Source organism: Sapajus apella, unplaced genomic scaffold (assembly GCF_009761245.1).
Source record: "Sapajus apella isolate SASKATOON/1434 unplaced genomic scaffold, GSC_monkey_1.0 scaffold14, whole genome shotgun sequence".
NCBI classification, from domain to species: domain Eukaryota; kingdom Metazoa; phylum Chordata; class Mammalia; order Primates; family Cebidae; genus Sapajus; species Sapajus apella.
Window position 1 is genome coordinate 6,470,015 of NW_022436954.1, and position 16,256 is coordinate 6,486,270.

Below are 16,256 nucleotides of genomic sequence, written 5' to 3' on the forward strand. Positions count from 1 at the left end.
GGCTAGGCGCGAGGACTTGTGAGTGGGTGCGAGCGCGCCAGGGCGGCGGGGACGCGTGTCCGGGCGAGGGCGCGTGGGCTTGGCGGTGGGCGGGGCGAGCGGGCGTGGCTGGCGCGGGCGTGGTTAGCGTGAGTCCTGAGGCGACCTGTGGGCAGCCTGTGTGGTCAGGTTCTGAAGGGGCTGCTGAGAATGGGGCGCATGAAGCCCTGTGGGCCTGGTGGGTGAGGGGCTGTGAGGCGCTGGTGAAGGTTTGTGGGTGAGGTCTGCGTGGACGGGGCCCATTAGAGGCAGTGGGCGGGGACCACGAGGCCCCTGAAGGACAGTGGGTGGGGCTATGAGACAGGGGGCGGGACCTCGTATGAGGCCGTGAGGGGCTGTGAGTGGGGCCAGCGGGGAAAGGCCAGTGTGGGCGGGGCCTACGAGACAGGAGGCGGGGCCCCGCGTGAGACCGTGAGTGGCTGAGTAGCGCCTGTGTGGAACGCCAGTGTGGGCGGGGCCTACGAGACGGGGGCTCGAGCCCGTGTGAGACCGTCAGGGGCCGTGTGGCGCCTGTGTGAAAGGCCGGTGTGGTCAGGGCCTACAAGACAGGGGGCAGGGCCCCGCGTGAGACCGTGAGAGGCTGTGAGTGGGGCCTGTGTGGAAGGCCGGTGTGGGCGGGGCCTACGAGACAGGGGGCGGGACCGTGTGGCGGGGCCTTCGGAGAGGGGGCGTAGTCGGCAGTGGGCGGCGGTCTGTGAAGGTCCGCCAGCGAAGGGCGGGAAATGCGGCCTGGACAAGCGCAGAGGGATGAGGGCCTAGGTGTGAGGACGCTGAGCGTGAGGAGAAGGGCCCATGGTGATTCCGGGGCAGGCGAGGGAGAATGGGGATTGAGAGGCTGTGGGCAGGAAGCGAGTGCTTCTTCTTCACCACAGAATCCTCAGAGCGTCTCCGAGAGTAACGGGAAAACGAGGGCGAGGGTGGCTGAGGCTTCTCAGGTTCCTGACGAGGAGTGGACAGTTTGCGTGAGGGGCGGAGATGGCGGATAAGTGTCTCCCGATGACAGACCGGGCATGGAGCCCCTGAGATTGGTGGGAGATTGGTGGGCTGGACAGGGCGGGGTGGGACCCGGGCTGTGGGGCTGAATATGGAAAGGCGCTTGGCAGGGAGGCTCGCCGGAGGGAGGGGTCCGGCCAGCACCCCCGGTGCCTGAGGCCGAGAGTCTGGCCAAGAGGGTGAAGTGGTGAAGTGCGGGCGGGGCCTGGGCTGAGCGGCCGGGGCGGGCTGTGGTGTCAGGGGCTGAGGGAAGGAGGGACTTGGAGGAGCCTCTTCCACTAGGGTCTGGTTGGGCGGTGGGGAGGGGGGTCCCCCAGCGCGTCTCTTCGCCCCGCTTCCCTGTTTTTCCAGCCCTTGTGTGCCTCAGGCCTCTAGAAGCTGTGGGCCACTCCCCTAGTCCCTCTAGGCCACTCAGCGGTTGTGTGTGTGTGTGTCTGTCCTCCCAGAGGCAGAGGCTTTTGAGGGAGTGTGTGCATGTGCACGTGTGCGCCTGCGAAACGAACGTGGCCCGAGACTGCTTTGGGGATAGGTGTCCTGTGGCTGGTGCCTGTGGACAGCCGTGGGAGGGGCCCACCCTGCAGGTGAGGCCCTGGGTGTGGGAAGCCTGCACTTTGGAGAGTCGTTTGCCCGCGGATCTGTAGTTGTGATCGACAAATACATCCGAAAGGTCTGGGGATTGTTTTCATGGGGTAATTGGTACAAGGTTGTGGGATATGTCATCAGGAACTGTGCGTATTAAGTTAAACTGACACCTTCTCACCCTTTCTCCAAGGAGTTCAGGTGTTTCCTAAACTGTGAAATTCTGTGTCTGTATGTTTGCCTGTGTGTAGAGGCCGGCAGTCTGGCATTGTGTATTTGCTGTGTGAATGGGTCTGTTTGAATAGCAGTGTTTGCAGACAGGAGCCTAGTGCCTAGTAGAGTCAGTAGTTCCCAGGCATGAGGGTGTCTGCTCATGTGCCTGTGTTTTAACGTGAGGCCTCAGTAAGACAACTGGAATGTATGAGGACTTTTTCTTTCCAGAACCTTAATTTGATCTGCTGGTTCCTCTGTCCTTCTCCCAAAACCTGCCTACGAGAACAGGATGAACCATCCCTCTAATTTGATGGAGGGAGAGTTCGAGCTTCGGGCGGTTAGGGTAACTGGTCCCTGGTCTCACTGTGGCTGAATTGGGCTTGGGTGTATGAAAAATGCAGCCAGAGGCACCTTGGTCAACCAGAGCCCTTGTATCCATTCTCTGAGAGGATTCACTGGCCAGAGGCTTCCAGGGAGCCAAACAAGATGCATGCTTCTGAATACGGGTTGTGTGGTTGTGTGTTTAAGGTGTGTTTGGGTAACTGTGTAAGAGGGATGGATGTGTGTATAATATGGCTTGGTGAATGTTTGTGTCAGCTGTGGTGAAGCTGTGAGAGATGGTCGAATATGTGTATCTGATGCATTTTATGTGCGCTTGCGCGTACACGTGTGTATGAGAGTCATGTAAGAAAAGGGACCGTGAGCCAGGCGGAGTGGCTCACACCTGTAATCCCAGCACTTTGGGAGGCTGAAGCAGGCAGATCACTTGAGGTTAGGAGTTTGAGACCAGCCTGGCCAACATGGTGAAACCCTGTCTCTACTAAAAATACAAAAACCAGCCGGGCATGTTGGCACATGCCTGTAACTCCTGCTACTTGGGAAGCTGAGGCAGGAGAATCACTGGAACCTGGGAGGTGGAGGTTGTAGTGAGCTGAGATGGTGCCACTGCATTCCAGCCTGGGCAACAGAACAAGACTCCATCTCAAAAAAAAATAAAAAAAAAAAGAAAAGAAAAGGAAAGGGTGCCAGCTGGTAGGGGCAGGCTTGCCTGTGTATATGTGGTGTGTGTGTGACATGTGTGTGGTATCTGTTGAGAGAGCAGTGCTTTGTGGTAAAATGGGAGGGTTGTGTCTTTATGCATTTCTGTATTCCCAGCACCTAAGCACTTAGTGAGTGTTTGATAAAGATTTGTGGAATGAATGGAGAGATATTAATAAGTAATTGAGAGAATAAAGGCTTGGGGCAAAGCTGTATGTACATATGAAAACATGTATGTGGGCCAGGCGCGGTGGCTCACGCCTGTAATCCCAGCACTGTGGGAGGCCGAGGCGGGTGGATCACGAGGTCAAGAGATCGAGACCATCCTGGTCAACATGGTGAAACCCCGTCTCTACTAAAAATACAAAAAATTAGCTGGGCATGGTGGCGCGTGCCTGTAATCCCAGCGACTCAGGAGGCTGGGGCAGGAGAATTGCCTGAACCCGGGAGGCGGAGGTTGTGGTGAGCCGAGATCGCGCCCTTGCACTCCAGCCTGGGTAACAAGAGCGAAACTCCGTCTCAAAAAAAAAAAAAAAAAAAAAGAAAACATCTATGTGTATATTTTCAGATATATGTTGTCGGTGGGCATGGGGGTTGTAAGCACTGATTGCATCTGGAGATGACAGGCACAGCAACAACCCTACTGCTTCCCTTCTTTTCTCTCCCCACTCTGCAACCTCATTTCTTTTTCTATTTGTTCTTTATTTCCTAGGTAGCTTTTATAATATCCTGTGCTCATTATACATCGAGTACGTTCTCTTCCAGTCAAGGAGGAAAGGCATGGGCTCCCATTGTTGGGTATTGGGATGGGGAAGGAAGACTTTAAGGGGAACAGGCCTGGCTCTTGATCTCTGAGACTGCTCTAGGGGTCAGAATCCTCAGGCTTCCCTGGAGTTACAATCACTCATCATCTGCTGTGAGTGGTTTCCAACTCTTTCTGAGATTGAGGACATTTTTAAAAGTCAGTAATTCACAGTACCCCTTCTAAAGTAGTTATTTTTGTATCTGTTTAGTGTGAGTATAAATGACTCAAAGCTACTGTGAATTTGGAAAAACCTTTAGATGCCTTTGATGTTATATTTGCCATTGTGGTTAATAAAATATACATTAGAAAAATGGTTTTAGCTTTATATGCAAGATGTTTCAATCTGCCTTCATATGTTTGGTGTGCATACGGTTTTGTGCATCCTTTGGAATCCCTCCTGCTTTCCCAGAGTCTGGGCTTACCCATTGATGGAGAACCTCCATACTAGGAAATTTGCTTTTTTCCCCTCTCTCTCTCAGGGATCTGGCCACGCATAATTGAAGACAGAGCTCAGCAGGGGTGGCCGAGTCTGTCTCCTGTTGCTGATTGTCTGCCAAAGCTGGGATAGAGTAGACTGGGATCTTGCCATGATTTGCATGTCAGTGCTTCCTCATGTCACCTGTGTGTGTGAAGCAGGGGCTGAAAAGTGATCAAAGAGGAAGGGATGTGCAGGCATGTGTGTGAGACCTCAGGTGGAGTGATAGTGAGGTGTTTAGGACAGAGTGTCAGGCGTATACTATTTGCTCAGGAGGAAAATAGGAAGCTGGTCGTAATGTGTGTGCTTGCAGAGAGGTAGACACATGTGTCTCATGTGTGTTTTGTGTTTGTTGGTGATTTAATTCCACAGGTAGTTATCAAGGCCTCCTTTGTGATAGGCTGTGTGTTGCGGGCTGCAGTGGAGTCAGAGATGAACAAGATGGACTCTGTGCTCTGGGAGTTGACTGTTAAATTTAGGAAGCAGATAAAAAAGCTGTCCAGTGTGTTGTTAAGAGACTCTGCAGCTGGGCACGGTGGCTCACACCTGTAATCCCAGCACTTTGAGAGGCCGAAGCGGGTGGATCACCTGAGGTCAAGAGTTCTAGACCAGCCTGACCAATATGATGAAACCCAGTCTCTACTTAAAATACAAAAATTAGCCAGGTGTGGTGGTGTGTGGCTGTAATCCCAGCTACTTGGGAGGCTGAGAAAGGAGAATCGCTTGAACTTGGGAGGCAGAGGTTGTAGTGAGCTGAGATTGCACCATTGCACCCCAACCTGGGCAACAAAGAGTGAAACTGTGTCTCAAAAGAAAAAATAAAAAAGAGAGAGATTCTGCATCCAGACTGTGATTTTACACTTAAACTCTCTCTGTTCTTTTATGTATAAAATGGGGATACACACGCCTATCTTATAAGTTTGTTGTGAGAATTAAATGAGCATCTGCTATATAAAATTAGTGATGAGTAAACGGTAGTTTTTAGTTTATAAGTATGAAATGCATGCTGTTTACAATTGGCCTCAAACATTGATTAATAAGCTTGGTTGGGGAAGGTCATTTGAAGCAAAGGAACTGGTATGAGCAAAGGCATGGAAGTGGAGAAATATACATCGTATCTCTAGAGGGCACCAAGAAGTATAGGGAGAATAGTAGAACCTAAAGCAGGAGAAGCAGGTTGAGGCCAGGTCTTGGTGATCTGGCTTAAATTATTTCACTCACATTGAATGCTGATGGGGTACAGTGTATTGGCAAATGGAGCCACAAAAGAATGTTGAGCAGATAAACAGATAAGAGCTATACTTAGGGAGCTGGGAGTGAAGTGCAGAGTGCTTATAGAAGACAGAATTATGTAGTGAAGAAATCAGTTGGAAGATAGGTCAGGCAAGAGATATTGAGACCCTGAGCCTTGGTTGTCTTGGGGAGTGGCAAGGAAGGGTGGTGGCAGTTGTGGTGGCAGTGATTGAAGGCCATTGCTGAGACTGAAACTGTAGGATTCTTCCTCTTGGATGAGGAGTGGGAGGAGAGGGTTCAGACATGATGAAGTTTCAGATCTGCACGGTTGGAAGGTTGATGGAGGGGTGAGAGGAAAGGGGGGTGCCAGGAAGGGGAGCAGTCCTGCCACAATAGATCATGCTTGTGTTAAGTAGTGGTACCTCTTGACATTCCAGGTGATTGGGAATGTGAGACCAGAGCTTTGGGTTGAAGGTGAGGCTGCAGATGGAGCCATGTGTGTGTATAGTATTTGAAGCTCTGCGATCAGATGAAGTGGCCAAGGAGAAGGTGAGGAAAATTGAGCAGAAGACTTCAGAGGAGCAGACGGCTGGGAGGAGGAGGAAGAGTAGTAGTGGCTGCAGACCCAGCAAAGGAGCAATTAGAACACAGAGAATTAGATGGTAAGGTTAAAGGAGGAGAGGGGGGATTTGCAGCCATTGAGCATTTGCTGGGTGTCTTCGATATTTTATCTCATTTAGTCCTTATGATCACCATGTGAGGATAACTTTCTCCATTTTACAGAGGGTCATAGAAAGGCTCAGAGGTATAAGAGCTGGGATCTGAGACCTGAGCTGACTCAAGAGCCTGTCACTCCCTACCTGTCTCCATGCTGCCTCCTGAAAGGAGAGCTGGTCAGTTGTTCCATTGATTGCCTGCATTTGGTTTGTTGGGGCTATTTAGGGTCCAGGTTTTATCACAAACCAGTAACTACCCTAAATTCCTTGGGCCACAGCTTCTCCCTTAAGCCAGTGTGTGCTGAGGGTGTTCCTGTGTTTCATCAGTCAGCTGTCCCAGCACAGAGAAAGGAGAATGGAGATGGATCAGGAAAATCTCAGTTTTCCAAGCCCTTGGAGAGGAACTCATCCCAGAGAGCAGGGCATTATCCCATTAAAACACACAACTAACCCACATTTAACATATTTCAGATGGAAATCTCTTCATAATGTGTTACACACCTCTCTGCCTCCCTAAGCATAATAGCTGGAATGTGATTTAAGTTTTTTCAGATGACTCAGGGTGGTCGTGATTCCCCTCAGGTATTATGCCAAACTGTCATGCAGTGGTTCCTTCACTGAGGTTTGTCCCTGACTGAGATGATGCCTGAATGCTGTACTTTTGAATTTTTTGAATTTTTTCTATCTCCACCCTTATGAGGAGTTGTCAGGTAGCAACTGACACCTCTCTCTCTCTGTTTCTGTCTCTCTCTCTCTCTCTTTCTCTCTCTCTCTCTCTCTGTGTGTGTGTGTGAACCTAGAAATCAGCATTCCTAAGCTAGGAATTGCTGTTAGAATTGTGTGTCACTAACAGTAGGTGGACTCTAGTTAGGGCCTGAGGCTCTATGAGAAAATAACAGTTCTTTTTTATTCCTTTTTTGTAGAAGTAACTTTATTGAGGATGCAGTTTTACAACTCCGCAACTGCTTCTATAGAGTAAGGCTACCTTCTAGGCAGTGTGTGGAGAGTAGCCAGAAAGTAACAGCTCTTAACTGCCCAGGTGTTAGATGTATGTTTTGGCTGTTTAGAACCTTTTCTTTTCCCTTTTGTTCTGGTCTTCATCACTGTCCTTGATATCAGTCTGTTGGATCTTGAGTTTGTTGGGCAAGACATACCATCTGTGACACCACCTCTGTCCTCTGCTGAGGCAGTAAAGTCTTGTGTGTGAAAGTTAAGCAAATGAGATCACCTATGTTGGGGTCATTCTGTCAGCTCTAACATCTAGTACCTGTGGTCCTGACAGTTTCTGTGGATAGAAGTGCCTCCAGGCAGAATGGGACAGGCTTCTCTAGAGGGTGGTATAGACAGCAGCTGCTCTTAGAACCCAGAGACATGCTAGATGCCTCTAAATAAAGATGGCAAAATGAGTAAGAGTATAGGCTGCCATGGTTTGAACCTAGCTTTGCTACTTCTTAGCTATGTGAACTTGGGCAGTTAATTTATCCACATTGTTCTTCAGTGTCCTACTCTGTAAGATGGAGGTAATATCGTTATAAGAACTAAATGAATTAATATATGAAAATCCTTTACAATGCACTGGGTACTATTCTAAGTGATCAATAAATGGTACTATGGTTATTAGCTCTAGTGGTCAGGGAAGGCTTCAAGGAGAAGGTGTTACTTGGCCAGACCTTGAAGAAGGTTGACCGAGTGTGAGTTATAGTGATAGAAAGGAAAGGGCAGGGCTTTCGCACCAGGAGAACAGCCTACATGAGGAGTATAGGAGATGTGAACTAAGTGGGCCAGGGCATGGTGAAGAGACCAAGTTGGTTATGCTTTGTGGTAGATAAAATCAGAACCTTACATTAGAATCAGTTTCTAGAAGTCTTACTTCCAAGCTAAGCATGTAGCCCACTAGAAGTGTTCAGCCAGACAGATTTGGGTTTAAATTTTGACTGTGTCTCTAACTAGCAGTGTGACCTTGGATAAGTTACTCCTACTTTCTGAGTCTTGGTTTCTTCAGCTCTAAAAGGGAGTGATAGTAATATCCATTCACAAGGTAGCAGGGGTGCGTAGAGGAACAATGGACATAAAGAGCCAGGCACACCCTTAAGTGCTCAGTATATGCGAAGTGTTATTTTACGATTCCCTCAACAAACTTGGGAATGCCTTTTTCTGAGCCAGGAACCATGCAAGCAGCTGGATATAGAGAGATGAATGAGGCATTGTCCTTACTTTTGGATATTTCACAGTCAAGTCAGGAAAGACATGTTGAAACAGTTGCAATAGAGATTCAGTAAGAGAATTAATAATAGAATGTACATTTCTAGAGCTGGCACAAAAGAGGAAGGCTAGCTCTCTTTTGTTTAGAACAAAGACAAATGTGTAATGACCTGGATCTTTTTTTTTTTTTTTTTTTTTTAAATTTCTCTTGTTTTTATTTTTTTAGAGACAGGGTTTTACTCTGTTGCCCAGGCTGAAGTGCAGTTGTACAATCGTAGCTCACTGTAACCTCAGACTCCTGGGCTCAAATGATCCTCCCATTTTAACCTCCTGAGTAGCTGGGACTACAGGGATACACCACCATGTCTGGCTAATTTATTTATTTCTTTTTTTGAGGCAAGGATTTGTTCCATCATCCAGGCTGCAGTTCAGTGGTGTCATCACAGTTTACTGCAGCCTCGACCACCCAGGTTCAAGCGATTCTCCCACCTCAGTCTCCCAAGTAGCTGGGACTACAGACATGAGCCATTACACTTGGCTAATTTTTGTATTTGTTTGTAGAGACAGGGTCTCCCTGTGTTGCCCAGGCTGGTCTCAAACTCCTAGGCTCAAGTGATCCTCCCACCTTGGCTTCCCAAAGTGCTGGGATTACAGGTGTGAACCACTCTAGCTAGCCCTTGACCTGGGTCTTGAAAGAGTAGATTTTTGAGCCGGGCACAGTGTCTCATGCCTGTAATCCCAGCACTTTGGGAGGCTGAGGTGGGTGGATTGCCTGACGTCAGGAGTTTGGGGAAAACTCCATCTCTACTAAAAAAATACAAAATTAGCTGGGTGTGATGGTGCATGCCTATAATCCCAGCTACTTGGGAGACTGAGGCAGGAGAATCACTCAAACCCGGGAGGCAGAGGTTGTGGTGAGCCTAGATCGTTCCATTGCATCCTACCCTAGGCAACAAGAGTGAAATTCCATCTTCAAAAAAAGAGAAAAAAAAAAAGAAGAAAAGAGTAGATTTTCTCAGCCAGCTATATGTGATGAGTGTTTCAAGCACAAGGAATATTATGTGCAGAAACGTGGCATATTATAGAAACAGGAAGAAGATGGGGTGGCTGCAGCCTGGATTGTCACAGGAAAGGAGGTTAGAGGAAGGCACAGTCAAATTTTGGGTGAAATTTTCTGAGCAGATTCGACTTTAACCTACAGGCACTGAGAAGCTTTGAAGAGTTTTCAGCAGCATTGTGACATGGCTGGAGTGAACCACGTTGTGTGCTGTGGTATGTTAATTTCAGGGTGAAAAAAGTGGCTGTTGGGGGTGTCATCTCAGAGGCCTACTAATGTTCTAAGGAGATGGACTGATCAGGGCCTGACCTCAGCAGGGCCTCATCTGGGCGGTGCTGGTGGAAATGGAGTATGATAAAGATTTCTAGGAGTTTAGCTTCGTTTTTAGGGTTTTAGAAGGTGGAACCAACAAACCTGGTGATTGGTCTGACAAAAGGAGCAGGTGCTTTCTGGGTGCCTAACTTGATCAGGGAATTTGCTGGTGTGGGGGGAGGGTTATGAGGCCTACCTTAGTCATATTGAGTGTGGGAAGCCCATGAGACACTCAGAGACAGCGGCTTTGAAGGCAGATGGGTACATAGGTCAAGGGCACAGGAGAGAGGTTTGTATCAGAAATGGTGAGAAGTTCTGATCACAGCAGTATTTAGTAAGGCATACCTGTGCCAAGAGGGCCAGGCTGGGGATGGGCTGGGAGACTGACCAGGAGTTTTGCAGGTTTCCAGCACAAGGGATGAGGCCAGAGGCTATGATGACCTAGGATTGCAGTGGAGAAGGGCAAAGGTGATTCTGTGCTCCTGGGTGTGTTTCCTTCTCTGTACGGAGGAGATAGATAGCACCGAGCTCAGAGCTGCAGTGAAGCTGATGTGTGATATTGCATGTGAGGGTCAGTATGGTGCCTGGCACATGGCTAACTAATGGAATCTCTGGAGCCTGTGAGGGCAGTGTGGAGCATGTAGTGGGAGCTCAAGCAGCATTAGTTGAAAGCAGGGGCTTTGTGAAGCACAGGGGAATGAGCACTTGGTTGTGGCAGTGGAGGTGTCGAGAATGGCTTCAGTGGTGGAGTTTAGATGTCAGAGAGTTGACTGCGCAATTGCATTGCTGGATGGACACGTGGCAATACAGGACTGGCACTGAGGGAGGAGGCCAGGACTGCCCATGCAGGTTTGGGAGTCTCTGTGCACAAAAGTGAGCCATCACTGAGGAAAGCAAGGAGAAATGAAAGGAGTGTGGAGGGCAGGGGCCAAGCCCAGAGGAGCTCGGGGCAGCAGGTGAGGGTCATAGGTGAGTCAGCAGAAAGCAAAGAGCAGCAGAGGAAGAGTTTCTAGGTGGTGTCCCTCCAAAGCCAGAAACAAACCAAGCCTGATTGTTTCATCTTCCTGAGCTTAGCATGATGTACATTTCTGGCAGGTGGAGATATTTTTTGAAATATCTGCCATATTGGATTACCTAGAAATCACCATGCCTCTTTATTTGCACAGGTGCTGGTGACAATTGTGCTGACTGCCCAGGGTCTTAGCATCCTGGAACCTGAGAAACCCTGCACAGCAGTCTTCATGAGAGCCAAAGGGTTTCCTGAGGGCCCCTTCATTAGCCAGCTCCCCCATAAATATAATGTAATTCAGTTTACTTAAGAAAACTATTGCCGGGCGCGGTGGCTCAAGCCTGTAATCCCAGCACTTTGGGAGGCCGAGGCGGGTGGATCACGAGGTCAAGAGATCGAGACCATCCTGGTCAACATGGTGAAACCCCGTCTCTACTAAAACTACAAAAAAATTAGCTGGGCATGGTGGCGCGTGCCTGTAGTCCCAGCTACTCAGGAGGCTGAGGCAGGAGAATTGCTTGAACCCAGGAGGCGGAGGTTGCGGTGAGCCGAGATCGCGCCATTGCACTCCAGCCTGGGTAACAAGAGCGAAACTCCATCTCCAAAAAAAAAAAAAAAAAAAAAAGAGAAAACTATTGGAGACATAGCTTTTAGGTGATGCAGCTGTCAGGTAAAAGCATATAGAGAAATGTGTTTGTAAGACATGTTGACGTGGAAAGGCTGTGTGTGTAGGTTTAGGAAATGGGAGATAGAAAGAGAGCTGTGTTCATCGTCCGCTGTGTATCTTTAGCCACTGGAGTCACTGTGGGGTGGTGGTGTGTGTGTCTAGTATTACGTAGCAGGTTACTGTGCAGGTATTGGTGCTTGCCTTCAGCCTTTGTATGTGCATGGATTATGGAGGTGATATAAGGTATCACAAATGACTGTTTTTTTTTTTCGGAGTTTAGCTACCCCTCCATGAGAGAATGAACAGATACCACCAAATGAGGTTGGAGGTAGGAGGAGATAGTGTGTGCATGCGTGAGTGTGTACTGAATAGTTGCGTGTGCATAAGTGTGTATCCGGGGGTGCTGCACATGCAAGTATGTGTTTCCCCATGGGTTTGTGTATTTGCAGGTTGTGCTGTTTCCTACTTCCTGCCTATTGCTTCATCTAAAGGCTCCCAGGAGGTGAGCACATGGCAAATGTTTGGAACTGGGGGCCTGTCCATCTACTTACAAAGCAAACCAGAGTCCAGCCTGCTTGAGGAACTATAGCTTAGTTGAAGGAATTGTCTCCATCCTCTCTTCTTTCCGTCTCCCTCTTGACCCATTTGGTGAGCTCGAAGGCCAAGCCCAGGCAGGGCCCTAATAGGTGAGGTCTGTCTGTCTGAAGGATGTGGCATGGTCTAGGTCTGGGCCCACTGTGGCCCACTGAATTTGGACTCTCTTCAAGATGGCCACTGGTGTGGCCATCCAGCCTGGGGGCCCTTGGCCTCATCCAGATGTTAAGAAGACATTTGTCCTAGAACCAGAATCAGAGTCAGAAGAGGCCTCAGAAACTATCCAGCCCTCCCCTCTCATTTTTGCAGAAGAGGCAGTAGGGACTCAGAGAGGTTAAGTGAATAGGAGGAAAGTCACACAGTGCTGTGTGGCAGAATTTTGTTTGCCCACTCTGTGTCCTGGTGTCTTTTCACCCCTGGGAGTGTCAGGGGCTGTGGGTGGTTGGGTTCTGTGTGCAGAGGCTTTAGATGTGAGTTGTAGGAGACTGTGTGTGTCCCTGGATTGCTAAGTGCCTATGTGTGTCAGTGTGTCACTGAGCATGAGTGTGTCTCTAGTGAGCCCTGTGAGACAGTTAGTGGTGTGAGTGTGTCTCCATCTGTCTCTGAGATGCAATGGAATGCAGTGGGGGAGCCTCTCTGGGGAAGTTGGGAAGCCTGACTGCCACTCCTGGCTGTGCCTCAGATTCTCTGTGTGACCTTGAGTGTGGTCAATTCCCTGTCCTGGGCCTTGGTTTCCTGAAATGTTACTTGAGGGTTGGGTGTGATGGGTACTGGCTGGCTGTGTGTGAGGTTCTGACTCAGGGAGCAGCTCTGTCTTTGCCTCATCCCCAACATAGTGCTGTTTCTTGAGACTTGGGCCTTTTACATTGGGTGACTCATGTCAGCGCCTGGGTGGGCTTGGACTCCACATGCCCCTTGGAGCCCCTGTTCATGGTACCTTTGCTAACAGCCCTCCTTTTTCTTTTCTCTTTGCCTCCCCCTTCTCCAAATCTCACTGGCTGCAGAGGAGCACCCCATGGAAGGTGAGTGAAGCCTCTTGGTCACTGGGGTAGTGGATCTGGTGCCATGGGATCCTACGTGAGGGGCTGTCGTTGGCTACCAGAGGACTCCCTTTCCTGCCATGTTAGGGCTCCTCTGGAGAAGGATGTCTGGGGTCCTCCCTTGGCTGCCTCGCTCTGCTCTCTTGCATCCCCTCTTCATGGGTTTCGAGGGGTGGGAGGCTGCTGATTGGCCTTTCTTCTTCCTTTTCCTCTCCAGGCTAGAGAGAGAAAGGGAAACTTAGGGAAGAGATGAGCAATGGGGGTGGAGGGACGGGGCTGACAGGATTCTGAAGTGCCCAGAAGTGAGTGGGTAGACACTGTTTAGCCCAGCCCAAGTTAGGAAGCTTAGAAAAGCAACTTTGCCATATACTGGGGCAGGGTGGGATGGGCCTGTTGCCCCAGAAACCTGTGGTTGGGAAGAATCTGCCCTGGAGTCTGGTGCCACTGCTGCAGGGCTCAGGGGACTGGAGTGGAGTGCACCGGCAGAGTAGGGGGTCTGGGGTGTGTGGTGGGGGCAGCTTCTCTGCCCCACTGTGACCAACACTTGACACTTGTGGTAGGCCCCTAGCCACTGTACTACAGGTTGCTAGGTAGGGGTGGTCCACTTCTTCCTTCATCCAGGTCAGAGGGCAAGGATGGGGTGTATGCCTCTCTCTGAGGTTTCTATATCTGTTCTTTCTCTATCTCCTGTTTTGTTGGCCTCTTCTCCCTCTCCAGTTTTTGTCATTACCTCCTTTTCTCCAAGACCCTGTCCCTGGACCATGTGCCTCTTCTTCCCCAGATTATCTCTGGGTTTCTGTCATTCTCTGACCCTTTCTCTCGCAATTTGGCTTTCCCTGTTTCTTTTCCTCCTCTGGGATGGACTGAGAGCAGGAAGAAGGTAGTTCTGGCTTGAAGGCTGTGTTGAAGATGAGCTCACATAGCCACCATGAAGAAGGCAGCAAAGCAAGCATGAGGTGGCATCCCAGTCCCTTCTCCTGGGAAAGTGGAGTGGGAGGGTAGGTCCTCCCTGTGGAGGAGCAGAGGAATGTGCCAGGGATATAGTAGTCCTGGGAAAGAAAGGCAGCAAGAGCCTCTTGGCCTCAGTGTGGGGCTGGAACCCATTTTTTCTTGTGATGTCCATGGTCTGACTTGTCTCTTTTGGATGTCTCTTCTCCTTGGGGGTCCTCAGGTCCTCTGGGCCCAGCAGACAGGCACGTGTGTGTGTGTGTGTGTGTGTGTGTGTGTGTGTCTGCATCTGCATGCACATACATTCATACAGCTCTTCTGCTGATCTATATGTCTCTGTGCACAACTATGGATATATGCCATGTACATGTCACATGGTTTTGTGTCTGAGTGCGTGGGTGTGCTGTGAGCCTCTATCGATGCATATGTGGTATGCTCACATTTCTGCTTGCCTGTGTAGAACATCAGCATCTTTGTGTGTCTGCATCTGTGTTTGCGTCTCCGTATGTCAGTGTTTACCTCTGTGTGTGTCAGAGAGAGAGAGAGAGTCTGCGTGTCTGGGTGGACGCAGGCTTCTGAAGGCTGGAGATAAGATTTAGTGCTGATGTGACTTTTACTTGCTCTTGATGTCATGTCTCCTCCAGAACAAAGGGAGAGACGGAGGGAGGAAAAGAGAAAGGGAAAAAAGGGTGGAGTGGAAAAAAAAAAGGGAGGAGAGAGATGGAGGAAGGAGAGAGGGTAAGTGAAGGGGTGGAAAGAGAAAGCCTCAAGTCTGAAGCTAGAGAGAGGGGCAGGAAGTGGGAACAGCTTGGCCAAGAGAAGAAAGCCAGAGGGGCACTTGGGAAGAAGGATTCTGGCAGGAGTAGGGCAGAAGAAAGGGGCTGATAGACAGGGACAAGAAGAGAAGCCGGGCTTTGGGGACCCGTGGGGAAGGAGGCCTGCGGATGCCACCTTGCCATTTCTTTGGGTCACGTGATAGTCTGCTGGTTTAGATGTGGCACTGTGTGTGCCTGCATGTAAGTGGCTGTGCAGGGCTGTGTATCGGAGGCTGTATGTGTGTGTGTATGTGTGTATACACACCTAGGAGTCTGATGTATCTCTGTATCACTCCGTGACATGTCTGTGTGCCTGCTTGTTTTGTCACCTATCACCATCTTTCTTCTTCCAGTGGTGGTTCTCTCGGGGGTTTCAGTAGGAGAGTTAGGGGATGAGACTGAAGGTGGGGAGGCGGGTTTAGCAGGTGTTGGTTCCATGTGGGTGGGTGGGGGGCCTCCTCTGTGGCACTGTGCTCTAACCCTGCAGCTCCCCTTACATCTCTAAGGAGTCCTCTGTGCCTTCACCCTCTTTCCACCTGCTACTGTGCCCGCGGCCTAGCTTTCTACAGGAACCCTGAGATCCTGCTCTACAGCCCCTGCTGAGCACCTCCTTTTTCCTCCCAGCCTCTTGTGGCAGGGCGAAGAGACCCAGAAGCAGCCAGATAAAGTGCCCTAGGAAGGGACCCTTGGCTCTGCCATCCATCACTGCCAGTCTCTACTCCAGCGGTGGGAGGAGGGGCTGATGCCACAGGTGGATATGGGGAAGTGAATACCCCAGTGAGGCTGGGGGCCAGGAGGAGGGAGCAGAGATTTCAGATTAGCAGCAGGGAGACTGACTTTGGGGAGAAAACCCTCGGGCCAGCTGGGGCTGAGCCAGGGGTAGACAGGAAGGGAACCAGCCTCCCCTTCACCAAGATGGCTGGTGCTGTCACGCTTGAGGGAGCTGAGCAGCTGGTTGCCGTGGTGACAGAGGGAGACTGCCGAATGCTAATGAGGCTGGCGAGGAGCTGGGCAATGGAAGGGTCTGGGAGAGGGAGATGTGGCTTCCCCTAGCAGCAGTCAGGCCTGTGGGAGACAGAGGGTGGGTTCACAGGGCAGCTGGCTCCTGGGCTGGGGGTGGGCAGAGGCCTGGATTCTCAAGGGTGGGAGCCTGAGAGCAAGGCTGCTTCTGACAGGGAGAGTCAGATGTGGGTTGAGGGCTCTCGGTCTGGGTCCTGAATTTGGGGGGTTTGGAAGGAGATGCTGGTAGTTCTTGGGGAAAGAGTTGGTGGCAGAGTAGAAAGGTATTCAAGAGTAAGGAATGAGGAGACTCGGTTCAAATGCTTGGGTCCTTACCTGTGTCTTGGATAAAAACCTACGTCCTCCCAAGAGCTGTTCTGTCCTGAGGCTGCCCTTAGCAGCTATGGCCTTCTCCCCTAAGTGGCCTCAAGACTCAGAGGTGGGGAGAAACCAATGCCAACTCAGAGAGATGGGGCAAAGAGGGCAGCGTGAACCATCTGGCCAAGGGGTCCAGGCCTTCGG

The 16,256-nt window shown here is 50.3% G+C and overlaps 1 protein-coding gene across 1 annotated transcript in view; it reads left to right on the plus strand.

Moving 5' to 3' along the window:
• Window positions 1–16,256, plus strand: part of NRXN2 (neurexin 2) — a 104,686-nt gene that overhangs the window by 843 nt on the left and 87,587 nt on the right. The window contains 1 exon segment of the mRNA XM_032282940.1: window positions 12,937–12,954. Within this exon segment, the coding sequence (XP_032138831.1) occupies window positions 12,937–12,954 (18 nt within the window).